Source organism: Archocentrus centrarchus, unplaced genomic scaffold (genome assembly GCF_007364275.1).
Source record: "Archocentrus centrarchus isolate MPI-CPG fArcCen1 unplaced genomic scaffold, fArcCen1 scaffold_52_ctg1, whole genome shotgun sequence".
NCBI classification, from domain to species: domain Eukaryota; kingdom Metazoa; phylum Chordata; class Actinopteri; order Cichliformes; family Cichlidae; genus Archocentrus; species Archocentrus centrarchus.
The window spans coordinates 429820-448462 of NW_022060274.1; the positions used below are offsets into that span (position 1 = coordinate 429820).

At 43.2% G+C, this 18643-nt stretch overlaps 1 protein-coding gene across 1 annotated transcript in view; it reads left to right on the forward strand.

Annotated features, from left to right (window-relative positions):
- Window positions 1-18643, forward strand: part of cog5 (component of oligomeric golgi complex 5) — an 83497-nt gene that overhangs the window by 60025 nt on the left and 4829 nt on the right. The window contains exons 11-17 of the mRNA XM_030725282.1: window positions 425-506; window positions 10728-10932; window positions 12802-12963; window positions 15083-15182; window positions 15546-15656; window positions 16647-16709; window positions 18144-18247. Coding sequence (XP_030581142.1) covers window positions 425-506; window positions 10728-10932; window positions 12802-12963; window positions 15083-15182; window positions 15546-15656; window positions 16647-16709; window positions 18144-18247 — 827 coding nt within the window. The remainder of the gene's footprint in view (window positions 1-424; window positions 507-10727; window positions 10933-12801; window positions 12964-15082; window positions 15183-15545; window positions 15657-16646; window positions 16710-18143; window positions 18248-18643) is intronic.

Here is an 18643-nt window from a genome sequence, read left to right on the forward strand (position 1 = left end):
AGGAGGTGGGTATGTAGTGTTGAGGAGAGGTCAGACAACAGGGCCAGCAGACCTGCAACAGGCTTCTTTAATGGAGCAAACACTACAAACATTACATAATTACAGTACTTTCCTTATTCAGGTTCTGTACATTGATGTATGTTTGTATTCTGTCTGCAAGTTAATTGAGCTCTTTTTCTTCTGTTTCCTACAAGCCTGTTTTGTTTGCGTGTGTTGAAGGTATGAAACTGTGCAGTTTGAAAGAAAACTCAATATCAAAGACATCAAATGTATTAAAGAAATCTAAACATGAAATAAAACAACAAGGAAAAGAGAAATGTGAGAACAGGTTCTCTCACACCATTAACTCATCAACTAATTAGTGCTCCAGAGTCACATTGACAGTGGAATCTGATTATTTATTTATTTTTTTACCTGATGGCAGGATGGTCAGCCTGATATCCTTTACACCTTCTGGAACAATTTTACTACGACACTTAGTGAAGAGCTTCACAGAGCAACTGAAGGTAAGACTGGACATTTTCCTCTTTTCACCCCCTGTTCAATAACTGTTGTAAATTTGGAGGTTTTTCTTTTCACACAGAAAAATTTAAGTGAAAAATTAATGTGTCACTGCAAAGCAATGGGAGAAAGTTCAAGCCTTCAGCCAATTGGGAACACGTAGAAATTCTGTCCATAAAAATTATGAACAGAATCAGTGACAGAGGCCAGCCCTGGAAATGAGTCCGACTTAGTGCCAGCAACACAGACCAAGCTCTCGCTGCGGTTGTACAGGCACTGAATGGCCCGTTGTTGCGGGCCAGACACCCCATACTCCCAGAGCAACCCCCCCCCACAGGATACCCCGAGGGCCGTGGTTAAACAACTACATGGCAGCAGGGTCCCATTCAGTCCCTGTACAACCATAGTAAGAGTGGGTGACTTTGCCTCAGAATCTCATCTCATGTTGTGTAGGATGTGGTCCTGTTAACTTCATCAGGTGACAGTTCCCAGATTGCACTGGAGTGGTTCACAGCTGAGTGTGAAGCAGCTGGTATGAGAATTACCACCTCTAAATCTGAGGCCATGGTCCTTAGCAGGACAAGGGTGGAGTGACCTATTCAGGTCAGGGTCAAGTTGCTGTCCCAAGTGGATGAGTTTAAAAATTTTGGCTTACTTGTGTATCAGGGAAAAGCAGAGCAAGAGATTGACAAATGGATTGGGGTTGCGGCTGCAGTGATGTGGATGCTGCATCAGTGTGCTGTGGTGAAGAGAGAGCTGAGCGTAAAAGCAAAGCTGTCGATTTTCCAGTCAATCTATGTCTCTACCCTCACCGATGGTCACGAGATTAGTGACTGAAAGAATGAGATGGCGAATACAAGTAGCATGAATGAGATTCCTCCAAAGGGTGGCTGGCCTCTCCCTTAGAGATTCAATTGAATTTTATTCATATAGCACCAAATCACAAGAAACAGTTGCCTCGAGGCGCTTTATATTTTAAGGTAAAGACCCTACAGTAATTACAGAGAAAACCCAACAGTCAAAACGACCCCCTATGAGCAGCACTTGGTGACAGTGGGAAGGAAAAACTCCCTTTAACAGGAAGAAACCTCCATCAGAACCAGGCTCAGGGAGGGGGGGTCCTCTGCTGTGAGGGGGGAGGTAGACAGGACAAAAGACATGCTGTGGAACTCTTTCAAGAATCTTTGAGAGAAAAGGAAGGTTGGAGATTGGCCTATAATTAGCTAAGACAGCTGGGTCAGTGATGGCTTTTTAAGTAATGGTTTACTTACTGCCACCTTACAAGCCTGTGGTATGTAGCCCATTAATAAAGACAGATTGATCATATTTAAGATTGAAGCATTAATTAGTGGTTGGACGTCTTTGAGAGAAAATGTGTAAATATCAGTAGTACTGAAAGTAGCTGTACATAGTGATTTATGAAGAAATCCATGAAGTCACTACTAGTTAAAGTGAAAGGAAATACTCGGCTCTACAGAGCTCTGACTCTTTGTCAGCCTGGCTACAGTGCTGAAAAGAAACCTGGGGTTGTTCTTATTTTCTTCAATTAATGATGAGTAGTAAGATGTCCTAGCTTTACGGAGTGCTTTTTTATAGAGCAACAAACTCTTTTTCCAGGCTAAATAAAGATCTAAATTAGAGGAATGCATTTTCTTTTCCAGCTTACCACTAAATCAGATAAAAAGCCTGAGAAATCAGACAGAAAGTCTGAGTAATGCCCAGGTGGACGATGAATAACAACAAATGACAACCAACAACAAGTTTTCCAATTAGCGTGGACAACTCAGGCTATCAAATGAATTCAAACTTTGTCTGGGTCTATGGTTAATTAATAAGCTGGAGTGGAAGATTGCTGCTACTTGTCCAGGATCCTGACAGTGTGACTCGGGGGTATTGCTTCATTTAAACTAACACATTCATCTTGCTGTAACCAGGTTTCTGTAAGGCAGACTAAATCAATATGTTGATGACGAGTGACGAGTGCAGTCATTCGAGTCATCCTAGCTGCCATAGGGGAGAGGCAGGGTACACCCTGTTGCAGGGCCAACACAGAGAGACAGACAACATTCACATCTATGGGCAATTTAGAATCACCAATTAACCTAACCCCAGTAGCTGCATGTCTTTGGACTGTGGGAGAAAACCAGAGTACCTGGAGAGAACCTACGCAAACACGGGAGAACATGCAAACTCCACACAGAGCGGCCTTGGTCACAGTGGATTCGAACCCAGACCTTCCAGCTGTGAGGCAACTGTGCTGACCACCACACCACCATGCTGCCCTAAAAAACTAAAATAACTAACTAAATGAACAATAGGTAAATCTTTCTAAGTTTAGGTTTTAGAAAGACTAAAAACTCGATTATTCCAACAATAACGTCTCTCTCTGTCACATGGAGGCGTTTCAATAGAGTTGTCATGGAATAACTAAGTGAGCACCGGAGAGGCGGATTTGGCTGCTTGCTAACATACTTGGCTTCAAATTCACACTTAACTGTCATGCTGTGCGTGTATGTGTGGTGAAGATATTCCAGAACAAAAATTTTTAAAAAGGAACAGTGATTTGTTTAACATTTGAGTAATTTAGAGGCATGATGCAGAGGCATAAGCCTCTGCATTGTTATCAGTTTCTCCTTTGTCCTTATTCTCCCTCTTTTATAATTCCATTCTTTGACATCACTCAATATTCTATATTCATTTTAGTGTAATCAAATTTGTTTCCTACTAACAAGTGTTTTGTGCATAATTTCCTGCTGTCAGTGTAACATTTGCTACAAGTACTTCAGGAAATTACTGGTGTTATTCTTTTTTAGTTAATTTTGTTTTAAAAAAAAAAAAGTCTTTCACGCCTCTCTGCAGCTTCTCTCCTCCTGCCATCCCCCCAAAACGCCTTCCCCATAGAGTCGGTGCCTGCTCCCAGACCACCAAAAAACAAAGCTAAAATCAGCAAAAAGCTATTTAAGCATAAAAATTCAAAAACAATAAATAATACAGCTTCATCAACTGCACCAAAGAATAAAACAATTAAATGTGGATTGTTAAACATTAGGTCTCTCTCTTCCAAGTCCCTATTAGTAAATGATTTAATAATTGATAAACATATTGATTTATTCTGCCTTACAGAAACCTGGTTACAGCAGGATGAATATGTTAGTTTAAATGAATCAACACCCCCGAGTCACAGTAACTGTCAGAATGCTCGAAGCACAGGTCGAGGAGGAGGAGTAGCTGCAATCTTCAATTCCAGCTTATTAATTAATCACAGACCCAGACAAAGTTTTCATTCTTTTGAAAGCCTGACTCTTAGTCTTGTCCATCCTAATTGGGAAAATCAAAAACCTGTTTTATTTGTTATTATCTATCGTCCACCTGGTCCTTACTCAGAGTTTCTGTCTGATTTCTCAGACTTTTTATCTGATTTAGTGCTCAGTTCAGATAAAATCATTATAGTGGGTGATTTTAACATCCATGTAGATGCTGAGAATGACAGCCTCAACACTGCATTTAATCTATTGTTAGATTCAATTGGCTTCTCTCAAAATGTGAAGGAGCCCACCCACCACTTTAATCATACTCTGGATCTTGTCCTGACATATGGCATAGAAACTGAAGACTTAACAGTATTCCCTGAAAGCCCCCTCCTGTCTGATCATTTCTTAGTAACATTTACATTTACTTTAATGGATTACACAGCAGTGGGGAATAAGTTTAATTACAGTAGAAGTCTTTCTGAAAGTGCTGTAACTAAGTTTAAGGATCTAATTCCTTCATTGTTATGCTCTTCAGTGCCAACACAGTACAGAGCAGCTACCTAAACTCTGCTCCCAGTGAGGTCGATTATCTCATCAATAGTTTTACATCCTCACTGCGTATAACTTTGGATACTGTGGCTCCTCTGAAAAGGAAAGCTTCAAATCAGAAGTGCCTGACTCTGTGGTATAATTCACAAACGCACAGCTTAAAGCAGATAACCCGAAAGCTGGAGAGGGAATGGCATCTCACTAAATTAGAAGATGCTCATTTAGCCTGGAAAAAGAGTTTGTTGCTCTATAAAAAAGCCCTCCGTAAAGCTAGGACATCTTACTACTCATCATTAATTGAAGAAAATAAGAACAACCCCAGGTTTGTTTTCAGCACTGTAGCCAGGCTGACAAAGAGTCAGAGCTCTGTAGAGCCGAGTATTCCTTTCACTTTAACTAGTAGTGACTTCATGGATTTCTTTACAAATAAAATTTTAGACATTAGAGAAAAAATTATTCATAACCATCTCAAAGATTTATCTTCATGTTCGGCTGCTTTCAGCACTGCTGGTATTTGTTTAGACTCTTTGGCTCCAGTTGATCTTTCAGAGTTAACTTCAATAGTTACTTCCTCCAAACCAGCAATATGTTTATTAGATCCCATTCCTACTAGACTGTTCAAAGAAATCTTTAGAATTTTATTTCCCAAACTGGGAGCAATCCTAACAAATGTCAGAGTCCAGAAAGTTTGCTAAATTACAAGCAAAAACAACACACACATTGATACTAGAAATTGTTGATTAACAATTTGTGGCATTAAATTCAGTGGATTTGTACATGAAAGGCAGGGTTTAATAATATTAGAAGATTTATGAATATCATAAATTAAAATAAATTTCAGATACATCCTCATGTCTTTAGACAAAAAGAAAGCGTTACATACATTCGAAGGGCTGGATTGGTTCAATAGGTGGGGAAAAGTTCGGAAAATAAAAAACTCAGTGTTTATTTGATTGATTCATAAGAATACCTTTAACCGCATCAGTCAGGATTCGGGAATTTTGGTGGAAAAAAACTACAGAAAGTGGTGAGTGATTTGTCCCTCTGTTTTTTTGTTTTGTTTTTTTTTAATTGAGATCATGAAATATAATTTTAGGATTTAAATTATGTATATAATGATGGCTCAGTTCAACTTTTCAATTCATCAGAAGCAATCAACTGTTCCAAATCTTAAAAATAAATAAATTAAAATAAATACGAAAAGATACAGGCTACTCTTCAATTACATTTTATTCATTTAACACAAGAACAAAAGTCAAGAATATCTGTCTCTGAGACGGCATGTTTCTAATTTTAGAAATATTGCACAAATGCAAAAAAGCAGTCCTACATACAGTAATCCCTCGCTACTTCGCGGTTCGCTTTTCGTGGACTCACTGTTTCGCGGGTTTTCAATCAATATTAGAGTAAAATATTTATTGCGATATTTTTGCTGTTTCGCGCGTTTTTGCAGTACTCGTTCTTCACATGCGTACTACGTGTTGTACAGTAATGTATATATTTGGTGTATAAGTGTGTGGGGAGGGTTTATAAAAACTTAAAATAGTGTATAACTACTAAAATAATGCATAAGTATTAAAATAAATATAGGGTGGTCCTGGAACGTAACACCCGCGATAAGTGAGGGATTACTGTATTTGTTTAATATGTGCATTGAAGGACAAATCCTGATCAACAATGACTCCAAGATTTCTCACAGTGTTACTGGAGGCCAAAGTAATGCCATCCAGAGTAAGTATCTGGTTTGACACCATGTTTCTAAGATTTGTGGGGCCGAGAACAAGAATTTAAGTTTGATCTGAATTTAGAAGCAGGAAATTAGAGGTCATCCAGGCCTTAATGTCTTTAAGACATTCCTGCAGTTTAACGAATTGATGTGTGTCATCTGGCTTCATTGATAGATAAAGCAGAGTATCATCTGCATAACAATGAAAATTGATGCAATGCTTTCTAATAGTACTGCCTAAGGAAAGCAAGTATAGTCCGTCCATCCATCCATCCGCTTATCCTGTTCAGGGTCGTGGGGGGGCTGGAGCCTATCCCAGCTGACATAGGGCGAGAGGCAGGGTAAACTCTGGACAGGTCGCCAGTCTGTCACAGGGCTAACATAGAGAGACAGACAACCATTCACAGTCACATTCACATCTATGGGCAATTTAGAATGACCAATTAACCTAACCCCAGTAACTGCATGTTTTTGGACTAAGAAAATGAAATTGTTCACTGCACCTTTCCCAGAATTCTAAAGGCAAAAGTCTGAAATGCCTCTAGGAAATTTTCCATTACTGAAAGAAATTCATTTTTTCATTTTCATCCATCCATCCATTTCTTCCGCTTATCCGGGGCTGGGTCGCGGGAGCAGAAGCCTAAGCAGAGAAGCCCAGGCTTCCCTCTCCCCAGCCACCTCCTCCAGCTCATCCGGAGGGACCCCAAGGCGTTCCCAGGCCAGCCGAGATACATAATCTCTCCAGCGTGTCCTGGGTCTACCACGGGGCCTCTTCCCGGTGGGACATGCCCGGAACACCTCACCCAGGAGGCGGCCAGGAGGCATCCTAATCAGATGCCCGAGCCACCTCAACTGGCTCCTTTCGATGTGGAGGAGCAGCGGCTCTACTCTGAGCCCCTCCTGGATGGCCGCACTCCTCACCTTATCTCTAAGGGAGAGGCCAGCCACCCTTCGAAGGAAACTCATTTCTGCCGCTTGTATTCGCGATCATGTTCTTTCGGTCACTACCCAAAGCTCGTGACCATAGGTGAGGGTAGGAACGTAGATCGACCGGTAAATCGAGAGCTTCGCTTTTACGCTAAGCTCCCTCTTCACCACGACGGACCGGTGCAGCGTCCGCATCACTGCAGAAGCAGCCCCGATCCGCCTGTCGATCTCCCGTTCCCTTCTCCCATCACTCGTGAACAAGACCCCGAGATACTTAAACTCCTCCACTTGAGGCAAGAACTCGTTCCTGAGCCGGAGATGGCACTCCACCCTTTTCCGGCTGAGGACCATGGCCTCAGACTTAGAGGTGCTGATTCTCATGCCAGCCGCTTCACACTCTGCTGCGAACCGTTCCACTGCGAGCTGGAGGCCACCCCCTGATGAAGCCAACAGAACCGCATCATCTGCAAAAAGCAGAGATGAGACTCTGAGGCCACCAAGGAAGAAGCCTTCCGCCACCTGGCTACGCCTAGAAATTCTGTCCATAAAAATTATGAACAGAATCGGTGACAAAGGGCAGCCCTGACGGAGTCCAACACCCACAGGAAACAAATCCGACTTATTACCGGCTATACGGACCAAGCTCTCACTGTGGTTGTACAAGGACTGAATGGCCCGGAACAATGGGCCAGACACCCCATACTCCCGCAGAACCTCCCAAAGGACACCCCGAGGGACATGGTCGAATGCCTTCTCCAAGTCCACAAAGCACATGTAGACTGGTTGGGCAAACTCCCACGCACACTCGAATATCCTTGAGAGGATAAAGAGCTGGTCCAGCGTTCCGCGACCAGGACGAAAACCGCATTGTTCCTCCTGGATCCGAGGTTCGACTAACGGACGGACCCTCCTTTCCAGCACCCTGGCATAGACCTTACCGGGGAGGCTGAGTAGTGTGATCCCCCGAAAGTTGGAGCACACCCTCCGGTCTCCCTTCTTAAAGATGGGGACCACCACCCCGGTCTGCCAATCCAATGGCACTGCCCCAGATCTCCATGCGATGTTGCAGAGGCGTGTCAACCAAGACAGCCCTACAACATCCAGAGCCTTCAGGAACTCAGGGCGAATCTCGTCCACCCCAGGGGCTCTGCCACCAAGAAGTTGTTTAACTACCTCAGTGACCTCACCCCCAGTGATGGTCAAGTCATCCCCCTCATCCCCAGACTCTGCTTCCACTACAGAAGGCGTGTCAGTGGGATTCAGAAGGTCCTCGAAGTATTCCTTCCACCGTCCGACTATAGCCTCAGTTGAAGTCAGCAGCACCCCCCCCCCCCCCCCCCCCCCCGCACTATAAACAGTGTGAGTGAAGCACTGCTTTCCCCTCCTGAGTCGCCTGACGGTTTGCCAGAATCGCTTCGATGCCGTCCGAAAGTCTTTTTCCATAGCCTCACCGAACTCCTCCCACACCCGAGTTTTTGCTTTGGCTACTACCCGAGCTGCATTCCGCTTGGCCTGTCGATACCTGTCAGCTGCCTCCGGAGTCCCACAGGCTAACCAAGCTCGATAGGACTCTTTCTTCAGCTTGATGGCTCCCTTCACCTCCGGTGACCACCATCTGGTTCAGGGGTTACCACCACGACAGGCACCAACCACCTTGCAGCCACAGCTCTGAGCAGCAGCCTCAACAATGGAGGTGCGGAACATGGTCCATTCGGACTCAATGTCCTCAGCCTCCCTCGGAATGCTGTCGAAGTTCTGCCGGAGGTGGGAGTTGAAGATCTCCCGGACTGGGGCTTCTGCCAGGCGTTCCCAGCGCACCCTCACAATACGTTTAGGTGTGCCAGGTCTGTCCAGCATCTTCCCCCGCCACCTGATCCAACTCACCACCAGGTGGTGATCAGTTGACAGCTCAGCTCCTCTCTTCACCCGAGTGTCTAGAACATACGGCCGCAGATCTGATGATACGATTACAAAATCGATCATCGACCTGCGACCTAGGGTGTCCTGGTGCCATGTGCACTTATGGACATCCTTGTGTTCGAACACGGTGTTTGTTATGGACAAACTGTGGTTTGCACAGAAGTCTAATAACAAAACACCATTCGGGTTCAGATCGGGCAGGCCGTTCCTCCCAATCACGCCCCTCCAGGTCTCACTGTCATTGCCCACGTGAGCGTTGAAGTCTCCCAGCAAGACTATGGAGTCACCAGATGGAGCACTCTCCAGCACCCCACCCAGCAACTCCAAAAAGGGTGGGTACCCTGAACTGTCATTCGGCGCATATGCGCAAACAACAGTCAGGACCCGTTCCCCAGCCCGAAGGCGCAGGGAAACTACCCTCTCGTCCACCGGTGAAAACTCCGACGTACAGGCAGCAAGCCGGGGGGATACAAGAATACCCACCCCAGCTCGCCGCCTCTCACCGAGGGCAACTCCAGACTGGAACAGAGTCCAGCCCTTCTCCAGGAGACTGGTTCCAGAGCCCAGGCCATGCGTTGAGGTGAGCCCAACTATATCTAGCTGGTATCTCTCAACCTCACGCACTAGCTCAGGCTCCTTCCCCACCAGAGAGGTGACATTCCATGTCCCAATAGCCAGTTTCGATAGCCGGGGATCGGTCCGCCAGGGCCTCCGCCCTCGGCCACCGCCCGACACACACTGCACCCGACCCCTACGACACCTCCTGCGGGTGGTGGGCCTGCAGGAGGGCGGGCCCATGTAACCTCTTCGGGCTGCGCCCGGCCAAGCACCACGGGCTAATGCCTGGCCACCAGACGCTCTCCCTCGAGCTCCCTCCCCAGGCCTGGCTCCAGGGTGGGGCCCCGGTAACCCTATCCCGGGCAGGGTAAACTGTTCCCTTGTTTTTCACTCATAAGGGTCTTCTGAACCGCTCTTTGTCTGGACCCTCACCCAGGACCAGTTTGCCATGGGAGACCCTACCAGGGGGACAAGCCCCCAGACAACATAGCTCCTGGGATCACTGGGACACACAAACCCCTCCACCACGATAAGGTGGCGATTCACGGAGGAGTTTTTTTTTTTTTTTTTTTTTACCTGTCTTGTCACCCTTAATCCCAGGAGACTTGAAGACTTTGTGAAGGCTATTAACATATACCTATATTGCAACCAAGCATTGTCCTGCTGTTTGCAGGAGTGTTACCCATTGTCTTGAGAATGTTGAAATTTATTTTAAAAATGGATAATTTACCTTTTTGATATTTACATTTTGTTTTACAGAACTTGGTTTGTGAAATTTGATTTTAATCAAAGTGTACATAAACTGAAAAATGTATTATTCTAGCAGGGGGAGTGATGTGGTTTTATCTTTTCTCACAGTGAGGTGCTGGTGCTGGTTTCTGGAGTCATGTTCATGATCACATACAGCAGATGTTGCCAGAGTGCAGGAAGAAATGGTTCCAGCCCCTAACTCCTAAAATAATCTGTCATTTTCAGCTCAGCTGTTTCAAAGAAAACAAGCATTGTCATAGCCTTTGTCTCACTGATGGCGGCATCTGTTCCTCAAAAACTGTAATGTTGGCCATACTTTCTATAATGTTCAGGCCAGGCCACTCATATTTTACACAATTGTTCACTATCACAAGGACTACTTCCTGACCAAGGGCCAGCACTTTGACCCCCCCATATTACACATTCAAAATTGAAGTTTCAAACTGACGATGTCCAGACTCCAGCTCTGTAATGATGTACAGACATGAGATTACTGTTAATATTGTGATCTCACTTAGAAAAAACTGTTTGTGTGTTTTTTCTAGCCTCATCATTCCTGAAGCAGGCGTTTGAAGGGGAGTATCCTAAACTGCTGAGACTCTACAATGAGCTGTGGCGCCGGCTGCAGCAGTACAGCGCCAGTCTACAGGGGGCGTTAACTAGCAGTGGTGGGCTGGATGTATCTCTGGACATCGCCACAATAGAGACCGACAACCAGGATCTCTTTACACACGGGAAACAGGACTACAAGTGAGCCCACTCACGTGCAGCAACAGAATCAGACACGTCAGAGTGTGATCACAACAATGGCTCATTTTGTTAAGTTTGAACCACAGTGGAAACTTTCCAGCATATTTAAGCTGTGCTTGTTTTGAATCACAATTTAGTTAAAAGTTAAGGTAGAAATGAACAAGCAGTGAAAGGTCTGCTCAACTCACAGGCAGAGTGTTTGTCTCCGGTCATCCTGCTATTAACTTTTTGGCATTAGTTATCTGTAGATGAATGAGATAGATTCCTCTGTCTGCTACTTGTGGTAATGTAACTGATAGGATTTTCCTTCTAGAAATGCAGGACTGACCCAAAACTTTGCATGTTGCAAGTTTGCATGTTCTCCCCATGTTTGTGTGGATTTTGTGTGGGTACTCGGGTTTCTCTGGGTTAGGTTAATTGGTAATGCCTGTAAGTGTGAATGTTTGTCTCTGTGTGTTAGCCCTGCATCACAGAGAGAGCAGTTTAAAGTTTGCCAGCCTCGATAGCCAGCGATCAGTCCGCCAGGGCCTCCACTCTTTGCCACCACCCGACACACATTGCACCCGACCCCCACGACGCCTCTTAGGCCTACAGGAGGGCGGGCCCATGTCTCCTCTTCGGGTTGCGCCCAGCCGGGCCCCACTGTGCATACCTCTATCATTAAATATGATGCAAAAACAAAGGAATGTTACCTCATAGCAGAAGAGTTTTACATACTTTACTTTTCTTGTATTGTCACAATATTTTAGTTATTTAAAAAATTAATTCAGTACACACACTTATCTCCAGTATCATCGAATGGATGGATGAGATATGGCGGCATTTTGATGCCACTTACACTACTGCTCAAAAGTTTGGGATCACTTGGAAAATCTCATTTTCTATGGAAACACACATGAAATTAGTCTGAAAGGGAAATAGCAAATGTACAGGACATGCTGACATTGTCAGAGTTAGAAATAAGGCTTTTAATGGAAATTATAAAACTTTGCCATCATCAAACAAAACCACCTTTTGCAACAGTTACAGCCTGACAGGCCTTAGGCATTGCAGCTGTCAATTTTTAATCTGATTTCATCCCATGCTTTCTGGAGCATTTCCCACAGATCGATTCGTAGTCTTTGTCTGTAAAATTAAAATCCCTGAACATCGAATATACATAGTTATGATGCTAGGAGTCCAGTAGCTGTCCATTTCACACAGTGTATCTCCTGTGTGTTTTCTTGCACATCGTTGCACATCACTCTCAGATATTTGTCTTGTTGCACAGTTGTGCGTTGGGGCCTCCCATTCCTTGTTCTCTCCTTGTTAAAGCCAGTTTGTGCTGCTCTCTGAAGGGAGTAAACAGCATGGTAAGAGATTTTAAGTTTCCTCGCAATTTCCTGCATTGACTAGCCTTCCTTTCTAAGCACAACAATAGATGCCGGGTCTCTAAAGAAAGGTCTTTCCTTCTGGTCATTTTGAGCCTGTAAACAAGCAACTGTCATCCTCCGTTTAATGCTTGCTTAACAGTGCAATGGTTTTCAGCTGTGCAGCACAACTGCCAAAGGGTTTTCTACTGATCAATTAACCCTATGAAGTGATTACACTGGATTAGCAGCCATACCAGGAGATTAATGCAGAGGATTGACAGCTGTTGACAATTACAGGATATTGTATTTATTTGTTTTATGATAGCATTATATATATATATATATATATATATATATATATATATATATATATATATATATATATGGAATTTTTGTATTTTTAAAGGCTTCCTTCCAGGACAACAGTCTGTTGATAGCTTCTCAGCAGCAAATAATTTCTAAATGTATTATTTATGTCAGTTCTAATTTTTATTTGTGTGTGTCTGTGTGTGTGCAGCCCTGAGAAGGCTCTGAAAGACTCTCTACAGGCGTACGAGGCGGCCTACCTTTCCAGATCTCTCTCTCGTCTCTTTGATCCCATCAACTTGGTATTTCCCATGGGGGGACGCAACCCACCCTCCAACGATGAGCTAGACAGCATTATCAAGACTGTCAGCAGGTGAGTACAGTACACGTCAGCTGGGTTTATGGTGGAAACCCACCGGAAATGACAAAAATCACTGAAGTATCTCTGCCACTTAATATTCTTTGACAGTGTGCTGATACGTTTTAAGGTGATTAGTTTATTCAACAAGTGTTGGTCGATTCATAATATCAAATCAAGTGTTAACTGAAATATTAAATTAAAAGCAAACTTTAAAGGTACAGTCAGTAGCTTTTTAGGTTATTTAATAGGAAAAATGGATATTGTACTCATAAACATAATAGATTAGTATGTAATTACATCTTTCAACAAAATGATGCATTCTCATAAACTTACAGTCAGTCTATTAAAAATACAAAGGAGAGGGCACCAATTTGTGGAAGCTACCATGTTCCTCCAACATATTTAAATCCAGTGGCCAGGAAGGATATCTCCCTTCTGACTAATCGTGTTTTACATGTGTGGGTACAGACTGGACACATATGTAGCACAGTGATCCTCACCTATTGCAGGGGTTACGCTCCAGAGACCCCGGCATTATATTTACTTTTCTTATATATTTTAAGGCTTTATAAACCCTTCCCACACTCTTACTACAACTTGAATGATGAAGATGATGAATTATGTGGCATTACAGCTTTTCTGAAGACACCACTTAATCGGGTGCTTCATCAGGTGGTGCAGTATCTTTGCTGTAATTTCCATTTCCGCTAAAGGCGTCCACGTCTCTTCGTCTGAGTGATGAACACAGTTATGGGGAGTTATATAAATACCTATATATCGCAAAATCCTGTGATATACTGAAAACTCAGCAATACAGAATTAGATATATTTTTTTTAAATCTGTGATATATCGAGGGACGACTGTACTCCAAAGAAGATTAAGATAAGTCAAAGGCAATACACTCAATTTGTGTATTGAGGGACATTTAAATGTGTGCCTGTGCCTTCAGACTCAAGATGTGACAGTTCGTCGGAGGAAACAGGATCTTTCTTTCTTCACCAAAGAAGCGAAAACATGAAGGACAGAGACAACGCCACTCGCTTCTTAATAAAATGTTATCCTCTTCCTCCTCAGGCCTCATCTCCTGAACTGATTTCAGGGCTCTAACACACACAAACGTGCATAAACATATTATGTATTCTTGGTATTGTTGCAATCACTTATTGTCAGCAGATTTGACATGGGAACCTCCAGGTAAACAACAACGGCTGATTATAAGCTAATATTATGTCAGCTCATGTTAGACTTGATTAACTCATGTTAGTCCTAAAATCACACTTTCCTCTGATAAACAGTTTGATTATATTCTCATATTCACTAGTTCAATTGATTTCAAAGACAGTTTCACTAGTGTCAGATAACAGCAGCGCTTATCAACAGGAAAGTTCAGGATATCCTCACCTCAGTATCACGGTCACCGGTCAGAAATGAACTTCACTGACTCATCGACTTGTATTGGACTCCTTTCACTAAGCTTTCCAAAGCAAATGGAGGTGGATGCTTAGGAAAAAATTCCAGGGCAGATCCGGTCTGGAGTCACTTTGCTATCTGAGTGCACTCACTACAGATGGAAAATGACAAATGGAATTTTTGAGGTGACTTGGGGGAAAATGTGAAATAACCCAAAATATTTAAGTGACTGTATCAGTTTTTTATTTCCTGATTTGTTGTTGATATAATTCAAATATGTTAAAATGTAGCATGTACAAAATGTTTTCTTACACAAACATTAGTAGAAACTCACCGGCTGGCTGCGGCCGTTATGGGGTCTGAATGTAATGTTATTGATCTCTCTGACTGAAACATGTTTGTCCTGTAGCAGCCACCATAGCTAGGATTAGGCACTTGAATTGGGAGGGCTAAGAAAGCAGAACTCAGTTGACTGCAGTCTGCAGTACACTGACATCTAGTGGTGAACATTTTACACACGGTAACTTTAAGTGAAAGGCTGCAGGAACTTTAAAGGTGGAAAATAGTCATATGTAGAATAAACATGATTTATTATCTGTGCAATTTATTTATTCTGCTGAAATCATTATTAGTGAATGCATAATGCATGCTGTGAGAACATACTGATTGTATGTGATTAAAAAGCCAGGCCTTACTGATTTTGATGGTGTTTGTTTACAGCGAGCTGAACGTAGCGTCAGTGGATCCAAACCTCTCTCTCGCTGTGGCCAAGAATGCTGCCAAGACCGTCCAACTCTTCTGTGTCAAGTCTGAACAGCTGGTGCGTACCTCACTTTATGTGTGTACATGTTGGTTTTTTGAAAGTGTGCTCACTTTAATCACTTGATATAATCACAGAAGTTAAAAATATTAAAAATGTTGCTCTGGCTGCTCCGGTTTCTTCCCACAGCCATGCACGCTGGGTTAATTGGTGATTCTAAATCAGCTCTAGGCGAGTGTGAGAGTACGTGTTTGTCTGTCCCTGTGTTAGCTCTGTGATGGACTGTCCATGGTGTACTCCACCTCCCTATCATTACTGTGATATCAGGGCCCTCCTGTGACAATAACCTGTTAGGAGCATGGGTGAATGCTGTTTTCCTTATAATGTACTTTTGTTTTGCCATCTCTCCCTCTCTTTCTTCAGTTGTGTACTCAAGGTGATGCCAGTCAGGTGATCGGCCCATTAACAGAGGGCCAGCGCAGGAACGTTGCTGTAGTCAACACCCTGTACCGTCTGCAGCAGGCTGTTACCAAGGTAAGAGCTGAAACCATCTGCTGTTTTCTGACCAGCTGCAGTGGGTTCGCTCCATGTCCTCCAGACCACACAGGCACTGTGTCCTGGCACAGGACTGATTCATAATCTGAAAAAACAGATTGGTCCAACATTCAGTTTTTAACTATGAGCCTTTAAACTTTATTCCAGGCCGGCTGGGGGGGTATAGGACAGAAAATGCCCGGGGTACTGGTATAGCTCACATAGTTGAGCTGGTGACCCATATGCCAAAAGGCTATGGAAGTGCCCGAGTTCGAATCCACCCAGTGCCATTTCCTGCATGTTGTTCCCCACTCAGGCACAGCTGAGAGTACAAAGATCTACAGATGTGAAAGAAACTGAGGAAATGAAGGGGAAAAACCTGAATGGGTGCTGTGCAGTCACTAGATTTCAGTGCAATTGAGAACACGCATTTATTTTGGACTGTGTTGGACCATAGTCACCTCCTGAAAGTCTTTTTCCTCCAACATACTTCCACATATCTGACTTTGAAGATGTTCTGCTGATGTGTGATGATCTTTCCTATGAGACGGTTCATTCAGTTCCTCAGTTCTCTGCACATGTAAACTGTGTATCTAGAAATGTGTGAACAGATGAGAGCTAGATTAATCTGTGTTATTTTTCTAAAGTCTGAAGCGTGAGGAACAAATGTCATTTATTCTTTACAGAAGAGTCGTTCATCAGTCCTGCAGGGATTTCTGTTCCCTTTACTTTTCATATCACTCTTACTTATATTTACAGTTTTTATTATTATTTCTAACATTAGAGTCTTTTACCCATATTCAATATCTTGAAATAGAATACAGTATGTTCACTGGCTTAGAGCACCACTTTATGTGTATGTTTGTATGTATGTAGGTCATGTTTGTAAATGACAGACATTTTTTTCAAACATTTTTACCTGGTAAAATAAAGTTTTTTTTAAAAAAATGCACCTTTGCCCCTGTTAACTTGACTGTTTTTGTTTCAAAGATTATTTCAGGTTTGGGGTCATGTCCACAAGCTGCTGCAGAGGCTCTCTCTTCTTCTTTGGAGGTATCCTCTGCATTTATCACTAATGCTATTTCTTGCACATGTGTGGTGGCATCAGAACATGAGAGTGAATCTCGTGATAGTGTGAAGACTGTGTCTTTTACCGGCTGTAACATAATTATAGGGGGCATCCTCTTGGGTGCATGATTTTAATGGAAGTTTCAGTCAATTTACCAAAGCCCTGAAGCGCACATACTTTCATCAGAACTGTGAATTAGAAAACTAGACTGTAAAATCTCAGTAGAAGCTTTTATTAACTGCACTGGACCCATTTTTATAGGTTAACACATAATTTCAAACTTTGTGTGTTGATATTTATTTATGAAAATCTCTTTTTGTTCCAGTTTAGATTGTTAGTTTTGGTAAATGAACAGAAACGTAGAATATTTTTCATTTGTTACTTGTGATCATTTATGTCTTTTAAGTGTTCTTAATTACATCATAGTCATTACGACTCACGTCACGACACGTCAGAGTGCACACAGGGCCTTGGGGGGCAGGTGTGTCACACAGTCATACACATTCTTTCCACTACATCCACCAACACCTCAAACTTATTATGTGGAAGGCAAAATTGGAGGGGTGGGCTGCTCATTGCCTCTGGCTCTTTGGGGCTCTTGTCCTTGTGGGATGTGTGGCCTCAGGTCTTCTGAGCTCCTGGGGGCTGTGGATGGCCCGGGTCCCTGGGGTCTTTCCCTGTCTGCCTCTAGATCCCGGGGGGCATTGTCGCAGCTTCTCGTCCAGTACATTTCATGACAGAGACACGCACATAGACACACACACATACATTACAACATTGTATGTGTACCTGTGCTCTGTCTCGTTATTTCTTCTGTTTTCTCCCCTCTTCTTCTTTTTGTAAATTTTTAACAGAGATGAATGAATAAATAAAAGAAGCTGCAAACATTACCCAGAGTCGCCCACAGAGAGCTTGTAGAGTTCTTCTTGTAAAAGCAAATATGTTTGGAACAGCAGTGCGTTCAGCTCCTGATTCTGATTGCAAAAACTGCCAAAAGTGACAGGCATCCAAAAATATATAAATAAAATTTCTGAGCAGTATATGTTCTCTCCTGCACTGTGATATTTGATATTTTCATCCAGCTCTCCTTATTTAATTTACATTTGACCTGTAAATGAATTTACCCCATAGGAGGATATTTCACAAATCAGAGCATGAGCTCTAGTTTTTATTTGCTCATGAGCACTATTCTGCTTCATATGGCATCTTAACACATCCATGCTCCTGCATTCCTGCATCAGCTAACATACACCTGAGGCTGCTCACCTGACTCCACATGTTGCTGTGGCAGCCGGGTGCTCCTCCGATACAGGTGAAGTTTGGTGGTTGTGGAATTGGTTTCATCCTTCTCTGTGCTCATATTTCCACTCTGTGATGGGATGTGACTTCACATGACCCACTTTCTCTTTGTCCTTCAGGGAGTGCAGGCCCTGATGAGCAGTGCAGTGCATCCTCTGCTGCAGTCAGTGAGTGACTCCATCGAGGCCATCATTATCACCTTACACCAAGAAGACTTCTCAGGGTCAGCAGTTCCTCTCATAGCCTTTGTGTACCAGCAGCAACACTGTGGCTTATATGATGTTGTTTCATGTCAAGTTTCCACACAGAAATTTACCTGAGTATACAAATTAAAATGTTTTTGAACCATTGAAAGCAGTCTCCTGGGATCCCTCCCCATCTGCTCTCTGCAGAATTATTTTTATTAGTATTTGTAATTACAAAATTGATCACCTCCATGAAGTGATTTTAGCACTTGAGAGAGTCTATATCAGAAATGAGCAACAATAAATGGACTTTCACTGCACATTGTTGCTTCTGATAGTAGAGTTGACACTTTGTGGCCAAGGCCAATGGGACATAATCCAAACTACAGGAGACGTTAGAACAATGTTAATGACGTGGAATGGGAACATCAATG